The 16645-nt window shown below is 35.5% G+C and overlaps 1 protein-coding gene across 2 annotated transcripts in view; it reads left to right on the top strand.

The window, feature by feature from the left end:
* The window catches only part of LOC149530747 (uncharacterized), a 47235-nt gene extending 32725 nt beyond the window's left edge, over positions 1-14510 (top strand). For both annotated transcript variants that reach the window (XM_089809141.1, XM_089809142.1), the window contains one exon: positions 13807-14510. In XM_089809141.1, the coding sequence (XP_089665267.1) occupies positions 13807-14265 (459 nt within the window). In that variant the 3' untranslated portion in view covers positions 14266-14510. The remainder of the gene's footprint in view (positions 1-13806) is intronic.
* Positions 14511-16645: the final 2135 nt, after the last annotated feature.

The following is a 16645-nucleotide window of genomic DNA, read 5'->3' on the forward strand; positions in this document are numbered from 1 at the left end:
CACAATCTCATAAGAAAATTCGTAAGTACAACTAATATAATGAAAGAATCCAATAAATAACATCCACTACACATAGGGTATGTGAGAATAGAGACAATACACCCAAATACATGATAACATATATACATCAACTGAACAGAAGTCTTTGAGATAAGAATGATAAAGGTACAACTACATCATCGATCATCCAACAGTTGGCAACGTGAGGGGGACCCAAATGGTAAGAAGATACTACCTCCCGACCGTGTGGTTACCTAGTTAGGCTTCCACTCCCACTGTGCATAGAGGATAATGAACAATCTACAAACGGTTAATCAATCACAAAATATTCCTAGGCAAGGAATCCTAATAGCCAAATCTACCTCAAGGGTAAACAATCTACTTTAGAAAAGATAATCCAAATAGAATGAACACTCAATCCAAAACCAACATCACATAACAAAACAACATACATATACTAAGTATAAATTGAATACCAAAGTCACAAGATAAAGTCAACGAAAGATATCCACCTCAAGTCAAAAGCCACATGTCAAAAGTAAATCAACCACATATCACCAACCATCATCAATGAAAGTAAATAACAACATTAAATACATACAATGATAAGTACCACACCAATAGCTACACCACCAAAGGAAAATATAAAACCTGTGGAGGAGACTTGGGCTACATTCTAGGGAGTGTCATCAAATGTTCAAATTACTTGAGTTACCTTGGACTGATCTCTCAAAAGACCTCGGATCCTCAAGTGTTGAGTTACCCTAGATTGGTTATTCTGAACCTCAAACCCTCAACATGACACATGCAGAACTAGAATACCCTCTCAAGAAGATGAGGCAAGCCAATCATATTGTCATCTGATTTCCATCCTTAGTCTATACAAGCACTCAAGGCATGGGCAAGACAATATCTCTAACTTATCTTTTTAGTGTGTTTCCCAAAATATTAATTACTAGATTATCACTTATTACGTAACTTACAATAGGTTACCTTGGCACTAACCACTTTGGGTCCCAAACCCCTACTGCAAGCCACTCCCAAAGACATGCACCTAGACCATCTCTTTGAAGCATACAATCACAATTGTGTCCCATACCACAACACCCGTAATGATCGAACTCGATTCCTTAATAGGCAATCCGAAAATAAGTTGGTTCTCCCAACCCAAGTAACGTAGATGCACCACATAGAAAAACTCATAAATGCAACTTTTCAAAACACAATCTCATCATAATATTCGGAAATAGACAGACGTCATAAAAGAGAACACAAATGAAAACCTCTGGTGTACGTCCTAGTTGGCCAACTAAACAACTTACAAGAAAAGAACCATCTTGAAAGAAACATCATTTGACTAAGGGTAAACACAAGGAGGAAACATAGATTTCCAAGACACAGTTAAAATCATCCATTTTATGAAGTATAGTTTGACCAATAGGAACGTTTATTAGGTTTAAGTTGTTGCATCTAAGTATTACACTTCTCTAGAACAGATGACATTTAATCATTGCAATCCTAATTACAAGGTCTCCATTTAGAAATCGTGATCAAATTTAATTTAGGCTAACCTTAACATTGGACAATTCAAAATTTCATTTCAACTAATCAATATACTATGTGCAAAGACGACGATCATTTTTCCATTAATAATTTGATAAGAATTCAAATTTTTATTTAAACAAAATAACATAATTCTCATTTGAACTATTTAATTTTTAAACACATTTACAAAAAACTATATAAACAAAAATCTTAATAATTAAAATGAAACATATTTAATTAAAAAAACTATACTGAACATTTAGTATTTAAAAATATAACATATAAATTAAAAGTAAAACCAAAAAAAATAAGAAAAACATTTATATTTTTTTTTAAATTAAAAAAACACACGATCATAGCCCGAAAGGGCTCACTTGACTTTCCTAAAGGGCTCACTCGACTTTCCCTAGGGAAGTGAGCTACCTCAGCAACTCACGTTGCCTTGGTAGCTTGCACTGCTAAGGCAACGTGCCTTCGAGGGTAGGTCGGGGGTCATGGCCCAACCTCCCAATTTTAATTTTAATTTTAATTTTAATTTTAATTTTTTATATATAAAATAAAATGAAATATATATATATATATATATATATATATATATATATATATATATATAAAATTTCTTGGAAATACAGATTTGAAGGATTCTTTTTTATTTATTTTAAGGAATAAAATGAGAAGGATTTTGAAGGACAAATTGTAAATTCAATCCAAATATATTCTAATAAAACCCTAGTTCACAGATTCATTTTCTCCCTAACCTTAACATTGGACAATTCAAAATTTCATTTCAACTAATCAATATACTATGTGCAAAGACGACGATCATTTTTCCATTAATAATTTGATAAGAATTCAAATTTTTATTTAAACAAAATAACATAATTCTCATTTGAACTATTTAATTTTTAAACACATTTACAAAAAACTATATAAACAAAAATCTTAATAATTAAAATGAAACATATTTAATTAAAAAAACTATATTGAACATTTAGTATTTAAAAATATAACATATAAATTAAAAGTAAAACCAAAAAAAAAAAAAAAAAAATTTATATTTTTTTTTAAATTAAAAAAACACACGATCATAGCCCGAAAGGGCTCACTCGACTTTCCCTAGGGAAGTGAGCTACCTCAACAACTCACGTTGCCTTGGTAGCTTGCACTGCTAAGGCAACGTGCCTTCGAGGGTAGGTCGGGGGTCATGGTCCAACCTCCCAATTTTAATTTTAATTTTAATTTTTTATATATAAAATAAAATGAAATATATATATATATATATATATATATATATATATATATATATATATATATATATAATTTCTTGGAAATACAGATTTGAAGGATTCTTTTTTATTTATTTTAAGGAATAAAATGAGAAGGATTTTGAAGGACAAATTGTAAATTCAATCCAAATATATTCTAATAAAACCCTAGTTCACAGATTCATTTTCTCCCTAACCTTAACATTGGACAATTCAAAATTTCATTTCAACTAATCAATATACTATGTGCAAAGACGATTATCATTTTTCCATTAATAATTTGATAAGAATTCAAATTTTTATTTAAACAAAATAACATAATTCTCATTTGAACTATTTAATTTTTAAACACATTTACAAAAAACTATATAAACAAAAATCTTAATAATTAAAATGAAACATATTTAATTAAAAAAACTATATTGAACATTTAGTATTTAAAAATATAACATATAAATTAAAAGTAAAACAAAAAAAAAAAAAAAAAAAACATTTATATTTTTTTTAAATTAAAAAAACACACGATCATAGCCCGAAAGGGCTCACTCGACTTTCCCTAGGGAAGTGAGCTACCTCAACAACTCACGTTGCCTTGGTAGCTTGCACTGCTAAGGCAACGTGCCTTCGAGGGTAGGTCGGGGGTCATGGCCCAACCTCCCAATTTTAATTTTTTATATATAAAATAAAATGAAATTTATTTATATATATATATATATATATATATATATATATATATATATATATATATATATATATATAAAATTTCTTGGAAATACAGATTTGAAGGATTCTTTTTTATTTATTTTAAGGAATAAAATGACAAGGATTTTGAAGGACAAATTGTAAATTCAATCCAAATATATTCTAATAAAACCCTAGTTCACAGATTCATTTTCTCCCTAACCTTAACATTGGACAATTCAAAATTTCATTTCAACTAATCAATATACTATGTGCAAAGACGACGATCATTTTTCCATTAATAATTTGATAAGAATTCAAATTTTTATTTAAACAAAATAACATAATTCTCATTTGAACTATTTAATTTTTAAACACATTTACAAAAAACTATATAAACAAAAATCTTAATAATTAAAATGAAACATATTTAATTAAAAAAACTATATTGAACATTTAGTATTTAAAAATATAACATATAAATTAAAAGTAAAACAAAAAAAAAAAAAAAAAAAACATTTATATTTTTTTTAAATTAAAAAAACACACGATCATAGCCCGAAAGGGCTCACTCGACTTTCCCTAGGGAAGTGAGCTACCTCAACAACTCACGTTGCCTTGGTAGCTTGCACTGCTAAGGCAACGTGCCTTCGAGGGTAGGTCGGGGGTCATGGCCCAACCTCCCAATTTTAATTTTAATTTTAATTTTTTATATATAAAATAAAATGAAATTTATTTATATATATAATTTCTTGGAAATACAAATTTGAAGGACAAATTTTTCCAGCAGGATTCTTTTTTATTTATCTTAAGGAATAAAACGAGAAGGATTTTGAAGGACAAATTGTAAATTCAATCCAAATATATTCTAATAAAACCCTAGTTCACAGATTCATTTTCTCCCTAACATATTCTTCTATAAAAGTAATTGAGAATCTAATTTTCAATTATACATATGTGAGATTTCTAACTGGATGGAGTCTCTGAGAAGCGTTGGCTGCCGGCTGGGCTAGGGTTTTTCCCCTAGCCTGTTCTTGGTGTTTGATCTTCACTATTTTTCTGTTCTGTTTGGATTGTTAGCTACTGGACATAATTTGCGTCGGTGTTTTTGGAGATCTTCTGCAGTCAATTTTGGATTGGGGGTTTTATTGTTTGCATGGCAGGGCCTGGGATTTCTTCTCCGTTGGTGAGAACAGATGGCTCTTCTCCAACTATGCATGCAATGCGATCTGAATCATTTTATTCAGGGGAGAGCTCCAAGCTGAAAAAAGTTAATGGTTGTCTTCCGCGTAGCCATGATCGCCCTGTTCTGGTTATTCCTCCAACGGCTGTAATGGAGGACATTGATTATTGGACCAAGCATGCTTTGATATGCAAATTTCTTGGAATCCGGATTTCCCTATCCACTCTTCAGGCATGGATCCGCCACTCTTGGCAGGTGGAAGGCGATATGGAGATTATGTTGGCAGGGAATAGTTATTTTTTTGTTGTATTCTCTTGCATGTCTGATCGTGATCGTGTTTTTGAAGGAGGCCCTTATTTCTACAACAATGTGGGGTTATTTGTCAAACCTTGGCATTCAGGTTTTAATTCTGCTGAGGATCTCCCTTCAACAGTCCCAGTTTGGGTTCGCTTGCCTCGTCTTCCCTTGGAATTTTGGCGTGAAGACATCCTTCGACAAATTGCTGCTTTGTTGGGGAAGCCAGCTGCGATCGCACATCAAACCCTCGATAAAAAGGTTATTTCTTTTGCTAGAATTTGTGTTGAAATTAATTTGAATAACCCATTACCAGATTCTTTGGAAATTTGTCTGGGGGATTCTTCTTGGGTGCAGCAGTTAGATTATGAATCCCTTCCTTTCCGTTGCCGGATTTGTCATGAGTATGGTCATTTACTGCGGCAGTGCCCCCGTAACTCGAGTTTCAAAGGAGTGGATCGGTCTACAGCTGGAAATGCTGGTGGTTTGGCAGATACTACAAGGAAAGGACAATCTCAAATGGTTAATACTACCAAGGGGATGAATCCACAAGATGCTATAGGTAAGGGTAAGGCTCCAATACAGGATAAGGATGGATTTACCCCTGTTCGTCCTCGAGCTAAGGGACGTGGTCAAAAGAGGCCTTTGAAAGAAAGATTATCTGATTCAGGTTTTAACCGTTTTGAGGTGCTGGATAGTATGGTTCTAGAGGAGGGTATTCCTCCTCCTATCTCTTCTGATCCAGCTTGCCCAGATGAGAGATCTATTCCTAATGATGCTTGTGGGGCATCTCAAGTTGTAGTATATCAGAATTGTGAGTTTCCTGTAGCTCCTGTGACAGCGGCTCTGGTGACTCCTGCTGTGTTGGAAGATGATGATGTTGTTTTGGCTGACTTGGTTAAGGATGTGCTACCATCAGGTAAGGGCAAGGGATCTCCTCTCCCATTGGGGTTGCTGCCTCGACCCTTTAAGCGGGCTTCTTCTTCTCCCCCTCTAAGGAGTGGGCGCAAAACAGACCAAGAGAAGATTAAACTCATAGGAGATATATTGATTGAGTCTGGTTCAATGAAACCTTTGGATTCTCATTTTCCCAAATCTACCCAATGATGATTATTCTCTCATGGAATGTAAGGGGGTTGAATAGCATCCCTAGACAAAAGGCTATTCATAACTTGGTGGTTGATCATAGTCCTGATGTTTTTTGTATCCAAGAGACTAAGCTCTTTGTGGAGTCTATGGTCCAACATGCCTCTAGTATTTGGTCTCGTGGCCAATGCCAATGTGTTGGGGCAACAGGCAGTGCTGGTGGTTTAGCTATATTTTGGGATCCTCAAAAAATTTCTCCTCTTGGCTGGATGTCTTCTCGCTCAGCTCTCTCTATGGTAGCTTCTGCTCTAGACTCAGGAGAGGTAATCATGGTTACTAATGTGTATGCACCTGTTGATCTTGTGGGAAAGGAGGAACTTTGGGAACATATTCAATATGTTAGAAATTGTCATCCTTATCATCCTTGGGTGTTAGCAGGGGACTTCAATTCAGTTTTAAGTCTGGAAGAGAAGCATGGTGGTTTGGCTAGATTGGGGCCTTCTTCTGCTCTTCTTCGGCAACACATATCTCTTTTGCATCTCTCTGATGTTAAGCCTTCTAATGGCCTCTATACTTGGAATAATCGCAGGACTGGTGTTGCTGCTATCTCATAACGCCTGGATAGATTTCTTGTTTCTTGCTTCTGGCTTAGTGGCACCCTTACTATCTCTTCAGAAATCCTGGATTGGAGGGGTTCAGATCATTGGCCAATCAAATTTTTCGCTATAGGGGCTTATGTTCCGAAGCATCCTCCTTTTAAGTTCCAGTTGATGTGGCTTCGTGACTCCTCTCTTCATGATTTTGTTTTCTGTTGGTGGAAAGATGGTGCCCCTGCATATGGTACTGCAATGTTCTCATTTTCTAAAAGGCTTCAATATGTTAAAAGGCAGCTCAAGATATGGAATAGGGAATGCTTTGGGAATCTTCACTTTATGAAGAGGCTTGCTCAAGAAAATCTTGATGTCATCACAAGGGAGATTAGAGATCAAGGTTTCTCGGAGGATCTTGGCCAGGCTGAATCCCTTGCTTCTAGAGCTCTAGAAGAATGGGAACTTCGAGAGAAAATTTTTTGGAAGCAAAAGGCTCGAGTTGATTGGCTCCAGGAAGGTGATCGAAACACTGCCTTTTTCCATAAAACAGTGCAATCTCGCCGGAATCAGAGCACTATCTCTTCTTTGGTTAATTCTCAAGGTATCCAACTGAATTCCTTGCCAGCTTTGTTCCAGGAGGCTATTTCGTACTTCTCTACCCTCTTCTCTGAGGACTCTCCTCCTGCTGATAATGAAGAAAATATTATTTTGTCCTGTATTCCTTCCCTTATCACTCAGGAAATGAATGATTATCTCATGCGTCCTATCTCTTTGGAAGAGCTGGAGGCGGTGGTCTTTGGCATGCCTTAGGGGAAGGCTCCTGGTCTTGATGGTTTTCCAGTTGAATTCTTTCAGGAATTTTGGGACATCATTAATCATGATTTGTTGGAGGTGGTTAAAGAATCCTATGCTAGCAAGCAGATGCTTCGAGCTTTGAACTCTACATTCTTGACTCTTATTCCTAAGAGAGAGGGTGCTAATCAATTGGAGTTTTTTAGACCAATTGCCTTATGTAATGTGGTCTACAAAGTTATTACTAAGCTGATTGCTGAGAGACTGAAAAGGTGGCTTCCCATTATTATCTCAGAAGAACAAGGTGGTTTTGTTGCTGGAAGACAAATTTTGGATGGGGTGGTTATTGCTACTGAGGCTATTCACTCTATGGCTACTTCAAGGGAGAGAGCCATGTTTGTTAAGCTGGATATGGCTAAGGCCTACGATAGAGTTAAATGGAGCTTCCTAAGGAGTATTCTTCTTTCTTTTGGATTTAGCTCTGACTGGGTGAGTTGGATTATGAGTTGCGTTACTTCTGCCTCTTTTTCTATTCTTATTAATGGTCAACCTTCACAACTATTTGGTGCTTCTAGAGGCCTCCGCCAGGGTGACCCTCTCTCCCCATATCTATTCATCATCATGGCTGAAGGCTTGGGCAGATTCATTAAGCATCAGGTGTCCCAGAATTCTATTCAAGGCTGGCAGTGGGGTAATGGCTTACCTTCTCTTTCCCATCTTCAATTTGTTGATGATTCTGCTCTTGCCGGTCTTGCTAGGATCAAGGAAGCTGAAGCCTTTCGACATGCTTTGGACGTTTATTTGGCAGCTTCAGGCCAGAAAGTTAATGAGCACAAATCTTTCATTTACTTTTTTAACACTCCTGATTCTATTTAGCACAGGATTGTTGGTATCCTACGGTTTTAGATAGGTTCACTTCCTTTGACTTATCTTGGCATTCCTATTGCTGTTTCCAGGCAGCCACGTCTCTTCTGGCAAAATTTGATTACCAAGCTTCAGGATAAGGTAAATCATTGGACTCATAGATGGCTTTTTATTGCTGCCCGGGTTACTCTTCTTCAAGCTGTTATCCAAGCTCTTCCTACTTATAGAAGCATGGTTCATGCTGCAACTATTTACTTTCTCAAGGAGTTTGATGCTCTTTCTCGACAATTCCTTTGGAGTGGTAATTTGCGTAGTACTAAATGGAGCTTGGTTAATTGGGCAACTGTTTGTAGGCCTAAAAAGGAGGGTGGTCTTGGTCTTCGTTCTGCTCTATTGAGTAGACAAGCTTTGGCTACTAAACTTTATTGGCGATGGTGCTCTGGACAGCATCAACTTTGGGCTCGTATTATCACTCATAAATATTTTCATGGTGCTGATCCTTGCTCTGTTTCTGCACTTCCTCTTCAAGGTCGTGGCTCAATGGTTTGGCATACTTTGAAGACAGGTGCGATGTTGGTGAAGAGGGGTCTGTTCTGGATATGTAAAGGAGGTTCTCAGGCTTTGTTTTGGTCTGATGCTTGGGATGGATTCCCTTCCATTTTATCCATATACCCTCATCTTCAACCTCTTTGTGACTCTTTTCTTGCCGCTGGATGGGATAAAGTGGCTCATTACAAGACTCCTTATCAATTGGGACCTGTTGTTGGTTATAGATGGAAGCATTCCTCTGATTGGCCTCCTGGAGGTACAGACATGGATCGTCAGGAGCTTTCTCAAATTCTGGCCTCTAGAGAGTGTTCCTCTTTGCTTGGTCCAGATGTATTGGCTTGGGGTGGTACCTTGTCTGGTAAATATCATGTCTCTGCTGGGTATCAGGAGATAACTAGACAATTATTTGGGGATGCTGAGGTCCCTTGGTGGAAGCAAGTCTGGAATAAAGTTTCTTGGTCCAAGTGCAATTTTTTCATGTGGCTAGTGGCTCACAACCGTTGTCTTACCTGGGATAATCTTTGTAAACGTGGATTTCAGGGCCCCTCTTATTGTGTTTTGTGTGGTGATGGAGAGGAGTCTGTCTCCCATCTGTTCTTCCATTGTTCCTATTCTACTCAGATATGGCACCTTTGGTGGAGCGCTTGGGGTTGCTCTTGTCGGCATGCTTCCTCTTTGCCTAAGTTCTGGGCTCGCTTGGGTAGTGCTCCCTCCAAGTCTTCTTCTCTCCATGCTACTTGGATTGCTGGCCCATCTTTCATGCTTTGGCATATCTGGTTGGAGAGGAATCGTCGCATATTCCAAGATGTTCGGCTTGGTGTTTTGCATCTTTGGTGGAAAATATCACATTCTCTCCAGGAAACTATTCTTGTGAAGTGTGAGCTTGATGGGGGTATGGATCCGATAAATCTTGCTATCTGTAATCGCCTCAATTTTCATCTGCAAGATGGGATTGCGGCTCATAGGTTTCCTTCTATGTCCAGGCAGCTTCACCATCAGAGGAAGGGTCAGGTTAACCGGGATGGGCACTGGACTCCTCCTCCCTGTGGAGTTCTGAAAATTAACACTGATGGTTCTTCTCGTGGGAATCCTGGTCCGGCTGGTATTGGCGGAGTGGCTCGTTGTAGTTCTGGGAATGTTAAATTTTTCTTCTCAATTCATAAGGGTGATTATACTAACAATCTCATGGAGGCTCAGGCTATTTTATATGCTGTGGAACAATGTTGCTTGTGGGGATGGAGTAAGATTATTTGTGAGTCTGATTCCCAGGTGGTGGTGAACATGCTTTCTTCGCAAGAGCTTGAGGATGTTAGTTGGCAGTTGGCCATTGTTGTTAAGCAGATTCTTTTCTTCTCTTCCTCTTTTCAGTTCATTAGGTTCAAGCATATTCCGCAAGAATGGAATAGACCTGCTGATTGTTTAGCCAAATGGGCTTCTAGTCATGATCCGGGTTGGAATATTAGGGATAGGGGGCAACTGTCCTTTGAGATGGTGCAAGAATTTGATGATCTTGTTGCTCAGGATCGAGCTCCTTGTTGAGCTCTCCTTGTTGTATTCCTTTCTGTCTTAATAAATTTTTACCCCTCTTTTTGGATTCAAAAAAAAAAAAAATTATACATATGTGAAAAAATAACTAGAATGACAAACAAAATTCCAACAACTAATTAAGCACGAAGCAAACAGATCTTTTCTAATGAAAATGCAGACACAGATTTTCAAACCCCACCTCATGCTAATGCTAAAATCTGATAGCCGGATGAAATTCCTGCTACAAGTAAAACCCTTCAAGCCACTGAAATTTCCTTCCTCCAATTCCAAAGTCGCTCCCAAAAAAAATGTGCAACATGACCCAAAAACCCCCTAATATGGAGCCCTAATTTCCTTTTTAGGGTTTCTATCTCCACAAGATCTAAAATTCTAATTATTTTATTTAATTATTCCTTTCATGGACAATTACTTTTTTTAAAATTAAAAATATATTTTTTAATTTTTTTATTTCTCCACTTTATTATTTTAAGAAAATTCATAAAAAGATATTTATTTATTATTTAATTAATAAAGGTAACTTAAGTGCATTATTTAAATGCCACTAAATTTTAAATCTTTATTAATTAAATAATAATGCTACATAATATTTAAAATTTATTGTTTAAATCATTTAATGTAGTTTTCTAAATTAGGACTTTAAATTAAATATTTTAATTTAACTAAATATTCATATAATTCCAATAATGAAAAATCGTCCTATTTTAACATTTTTTCCAATTTTAAATTATATAATATTTAATAATTCAATATCAACGATCTATCCAAGAATCATAAATAAGTATATTCTATCAGGCAAATCACGAAGTCAAACCACATGAACTGCATAAGGAAAATCAACCAAAGCAAAAATTAAACCACATACGCACAAAAGACTCACAAGTTTAAAAAAGGGGTAGATAGTCAATTACGAGTCCTCCTTGTAGGACAAGTATTTAGGCTATGGCTGGGATTGGACTTGATCATTATCTCTCCATTCTTACCATTGAGTTATTGTGATAGGGCATGCTCATCCTGGCAATTCAAGGAAGTCGATGCCCGGTACCTGCATCCGGCATGAAAGAGGAGCATGTACATGTGCAAGTGCATATATATTTATATTTAAACTAAACAAGCAATGACAGTGAGTGGTACATCGTGTAGATCCTAACTAACAGGTGACTACGACTCTCTCCCTTAACCATATCAGACATGTTAGATAGAAAGGTAAAACATACACGTGCACCATACACATGCAAGTATGGGATAAGTATCATAATAAATCACAAGTCAAAACATTGAGTGCTCAGATATAACAATGCATCATTACAAATATAGAATAATCATCATTAAAGGCATTATCTAAGATCATTATGAAAGAAATCACATTTACTAACTACGAATCATTAAAACATCATTTACGCACAAGTAATCATAATTATTAAACAACACATGAAATATAATCAACTAAGTAACCATCACTAATATATTTGTAATCCAAGTAATGAAATAATATCATATAACTATAAATCAGATATCTCTAAAATTAACAAATGCATGAAATAAGCCTAAAAGAATTTGGCAATCAGAACAGAAAAGCAAACTACGGTTGGGCATTACATCAGATTTATCAATCTCATAATGGATTGCTTGTGGATTCTGAGGAGGCTGGCACAATCATCGAATGGCCAAAACCAATAAGTACAACAAAGGCTTATGGTTTAGTGAGATTCTATTGCAAATTCATCAATAACTTTAGTGGCATTTGTGCACCCTCAACGCATTACATGTGGAAGGGTGGGTTTGAGTGAGGAGTAGTTGTTGCTAAGATTTTGTGCTGTTGAAGATGGAAGTGGCAGAGGATCTCATGTTAGCACTCCTAAACTTTGGAAAAACATCAGGTTAGCATGAAGTAGAGTGATGGTGCTTTGTTGAGTTAGGAGAGTAGATCAATCATGAATAAATCAACAAGTACCCCGAGTTTGGTGTCGTGAAATCCCAATAGAGCTATATATGGTATTGAGTCAACATTTCCAACAGTGCGCCGTGGAGACAATTTCAATGATCCTTTTCATTTGGAGCAGCATCTCCCCTGTTTTTCTGAAGTTGTGTTTGTAATAACACTTTTAAGGCTGTTCCTCATTTAGGCTTCAAATTTTTTTTGGATGTTTTAATATCAATACTTTCCTTGAGATGAAGTCCCAATAATTTTTAGAATATATCTCTTAAAAAATTGTAAAATTCCATAGGCAAATATAGAAAACAAGCAGAAAACTGTTTAAATGGAAAGGGCAGAGTATTATGATTCTCATGTGACCATTAATTAAAAAATTGTGGGATGTTACATATTTTCCCACTGGGTTCCCTTTAGGCCTGTCTGTGTTTTGTGCAAATGATATGCTCTGCTATCGTCTTGAAGCCTTGGTCTGATATTGCACTTTTACTCTACATTTCCTTGTTATATATACTTCTCCGTTATCCATTCACCATTCAATGCCCTTATTGGATATGTACACATTTACTCTGCTATTATAATTTCTCTGTTTTCTTTTCTATGCTCGTTTTCTCTCCTCTCTATGGATGTATTTTGTTTCCTGCTAAAAATGTGGTCTTTATTTCTAATAGACATCAAGTGTTCTTATAATATTCTAAGAATATTAAGAATATCAGTTTTCCACAATCCATTAGAGTAATCAATAATGTTTCTGGTATTGTTTGTGTAAAAAAATTTTAACGAACGTTTTGTATCATACTCTGCACCCGTCCCTCTCTTCTCTTCCTGTCTTGCTCTATTTAGCTAGTAAGATCTGTCCATCTTACATCTTCTCAAGCTTCCTACTGATGCTATGCTAATGATGGATCACAAGTGTGATCGGAAATGTTGATTAAAAATAAATTACACAATCAATACCAGAAACAATATTGATTATTCTAAGAACACTCAAATCTGAATGGAAAATTATATACAGATATAGTTTATTCTTTATTTACAAAAGGAAGCATGATGATTATCTTGAGAAGGAAAAATGCAGCAGCTACCTGGCCCTTCAAAAAAAATAAAATATATATATATATATATATATATGCAGTCTCTTCATCTTTGTGTCCGAGTGTCAATTATGTTCTCTTTTATATACATATATACATCTTTATATATAAAAGAAAACATAATTGACACTCGGACACAAAGATGAAGGCACTGCCAGTAATCTTATTGATATAATGCCGTGCCTTCTTTGACAGTAATACCTACCCCTACCCATTTTTTTGGTAACTATGATAACAGAATAATCATAATTTCGCTGGAAGAAAAATGGTTAAGAATGCCAAACGGTTTAATAATCCTGATTCCTAACATCAAAGTCATTATTATTTTATTGGTTTGAGGTTCTTGGGAACTTTTAAAACATTGACCTAACACAAAGATTTGCAGGAAACTAACCTTGAAGTTGCTGGCCGGGCAGCAGCCATGGCAGGAAATATGGTTACAGCAATGCTCTCGAAAGGATACACCTTGAGTAAAGATGCATTAGTGAAAGCCAAAGAGCTGGATGACAAGCATCAAGTCACAGCTACATCTGCAGCTAAAGTGACAACCATGGGAAAAGATGCATGGACCAAAGCCAAAGAGTTAGAGGAGAAGTATCAAGTCAGAGCCAATGCTACAGCTACGGTGACATCTTTAGGAACAGCTGCAATCAGCAAAGCCAAGGAGGTGGAACCCGTTGCCCAAGCTAAAGTAGTGTGCTTGGGAAGAGATGCATGGAATATTGCAGGATCCAAAGTTAACCCCTATGTATGTGCAGGAGCCACGTGGGTCTCTGGAGCTCTTGAAAAGGGTTCCAAAGCTGCTGCTGACTGGGCCGCCAAAGGGAATTCCCCGAGCAAATAAGGAGAAGCAGTGGTAGGAGTCCAATTGTTAAAGTATAGATAGATATATGCTATAGTGGGACAAAATCCTCTATTGGCAAAACATGTCACTTTGTTTACCCCAAACCTGTAAGTTGTAGAAAACTTAATTTGGCAGTACTCAGAAGGCTACCCTTGAACTACACAAGCACCTCTGAACAATGTTAGAGAAGGATGCTAAGGCACCAACCCGGGATATATTATAACTTAAATACAATATATTTCATATGTTGAGGGCTTATGATGATGGATATTTTATGGTTTAAGCACTTCCAGCTTAGTTTACCCAGGAAAAATTGAATCCAAAAACGGTGTCTCTCTCAGTTTATGCAATGGTTGAAAACTTCATACTAATGTTTTGTTGTTGATTAATTTAAGCTAACCTGTCAATTAGCACACGTTTTTAATTCTATCATGAATATTTTTTGGAACTGAATAGCATCATATATGAGGTAGTTTATCCATCCTATGTCGAGTGGTAATTGAAAACTTAAATTCCATTGATGTAAAGAAGGTTGCTTAATTATATGCCGAATGATGGTCCTCTAGTGGACTTAATGCCTTCTTGCCTTAATATGTCCATGATCGCTGATGGATTTGAGAAAGAAGAGTATCTTGTATTGCATTTAGGGTAGGCTACTTTATAGAGATTTAATATTTCCCATGTGCATTTTGGGGTGTGTTATCAGCCTTCTTAGTAATTGAGGTGTTTTCATGGGCTTCTTATAAGGATTTGGATGTGGCTAATTTCTTCAACAGTTTCACATGAATCACAATTCTATGCTTGGGCGTGGAATTTGAGAGCCACCCCTACCCTATATATATATATATATAGATAGGCACACAGGATCTTTTGGTCTTTTTTTTTTCTTATTATTTTACATTTAAAGATAAATATTACTTTTTTTTAATTTTATTTTTCTAATTTATGAATAATTTAATAATTGTTTTAAATTTCAATATTTTATCAATATAATATAAGTATGAATTAGTAATCTTATAAAGATCTTTTGTGAGTATGTTTCTAAATTCATATGTTTTATTTAGAAAATATTTTAAATCAATAATAATATACAATAAATATATAAAAATTTGTTTGTCATAAAATAATATAAAATTAGAAAATAAATATAAAATAATAATATATTGCATATTGATATTTTAAATTTGTAAAATAAGTTTATACTATGTTTTAAAAATATTCTAAATTAACAAAATATAAAATAGACAAAATAAAAATAAAAATATTATAAAACAATATCTATTTATCATATATATTATAAGTTAAAATAGATGTGTACTAGCACTTACACTATAGGAGGTGCAAGGGAATAGCCGATAGACAATTTGTACATGTTTTAACTCAACTACCTATATGCCCAAGTGCATAAAATTGAATAGATTATCCAAGTAATTCCTACCACGTCCATCATTTGCCCCAGTCAAAGAGCTTTCTTGGTTCTTGTAGTCATGGCATGAAGAAAAAAAAGTTGTCCAAAATATATGTTACTCTGCCACAAATTCTTGTCATTGTAGATGAACCCAATAACTGAAGAAACAAGAAAAGGAAAAATATCTCAACCTGTTCGACTGGTGAAAATTCCAAGGAAAACCATCATGCACTTGCTTCTCAAATTTAGGGAGCATCAAGTCCATTCTTCTCATTGTGACATTGAAGGATGCCTTTAAGACAAAGTCTTCTTGTCTCCCTTGTTGTTTGTCATGGTTGTATTGAGGCAAGAGTGATTTTCTTTTAAAGCTTCAACACTCTTTACTTGTTCATAGGAAACTTGATAATTGGAAGTGATAAACTATTAGGTTAAAAATAAATTAATTTAGAGCGTAACCTCAAGCGTCATTTCTTTGTTTTGTAGTTTCTCGCTTGATGGTTTGATATTTTGATAACTATCTAGTGAACCCTTCCCACATGTTGCTATCCAATCTTGGACATAGAACTCCCCTTCATCCCAAAAGGAGGTATGAAAAATATTTTTATGACCACTTGCTAGAATCTCTCCACATAATTACAAACCTACAGATGCAATAAGAAGAGAAAATCAAAGTAGCACTACTTAAAGGCTCTCATTTGCAGGAATATAATTATTATCGAAGTTAGCTCAAATAAACCAAGTGTCTATCAAAATCTACTTTTGACATCAATCATAGAGATGCTAATGATACATTCTGCAAACAAAGCCATTAAATCTTGATCAAAAGGCTCGACAAGCAAGAAAAGTAAAGGTTAGTACACCCAAAAAAACCAACCATCTACGTAATAATTACTTAATAAAACTAAATTCAAAACAATCGCAAAATTCTTCAAAGGACTAATTTGAACCTAACATCATATCAAATAGTAAACC

This window comes from Cupressus sempervirens, chromosome 11, assembly GCF_028749045.1.
Source record: "Cupressus sempervirens isolate cs-2001-9-10 chromosome 11, ASM2874904v1, whole genome shotgun sequence".
In the NCBI taxonomy this organism is placed as follows: Eukaryota; Viridiplantae; Streptophyta; class Pinopsida; order Cupressales; family Cupressaceae; genus Cupressus; species Cupressus sempervirens.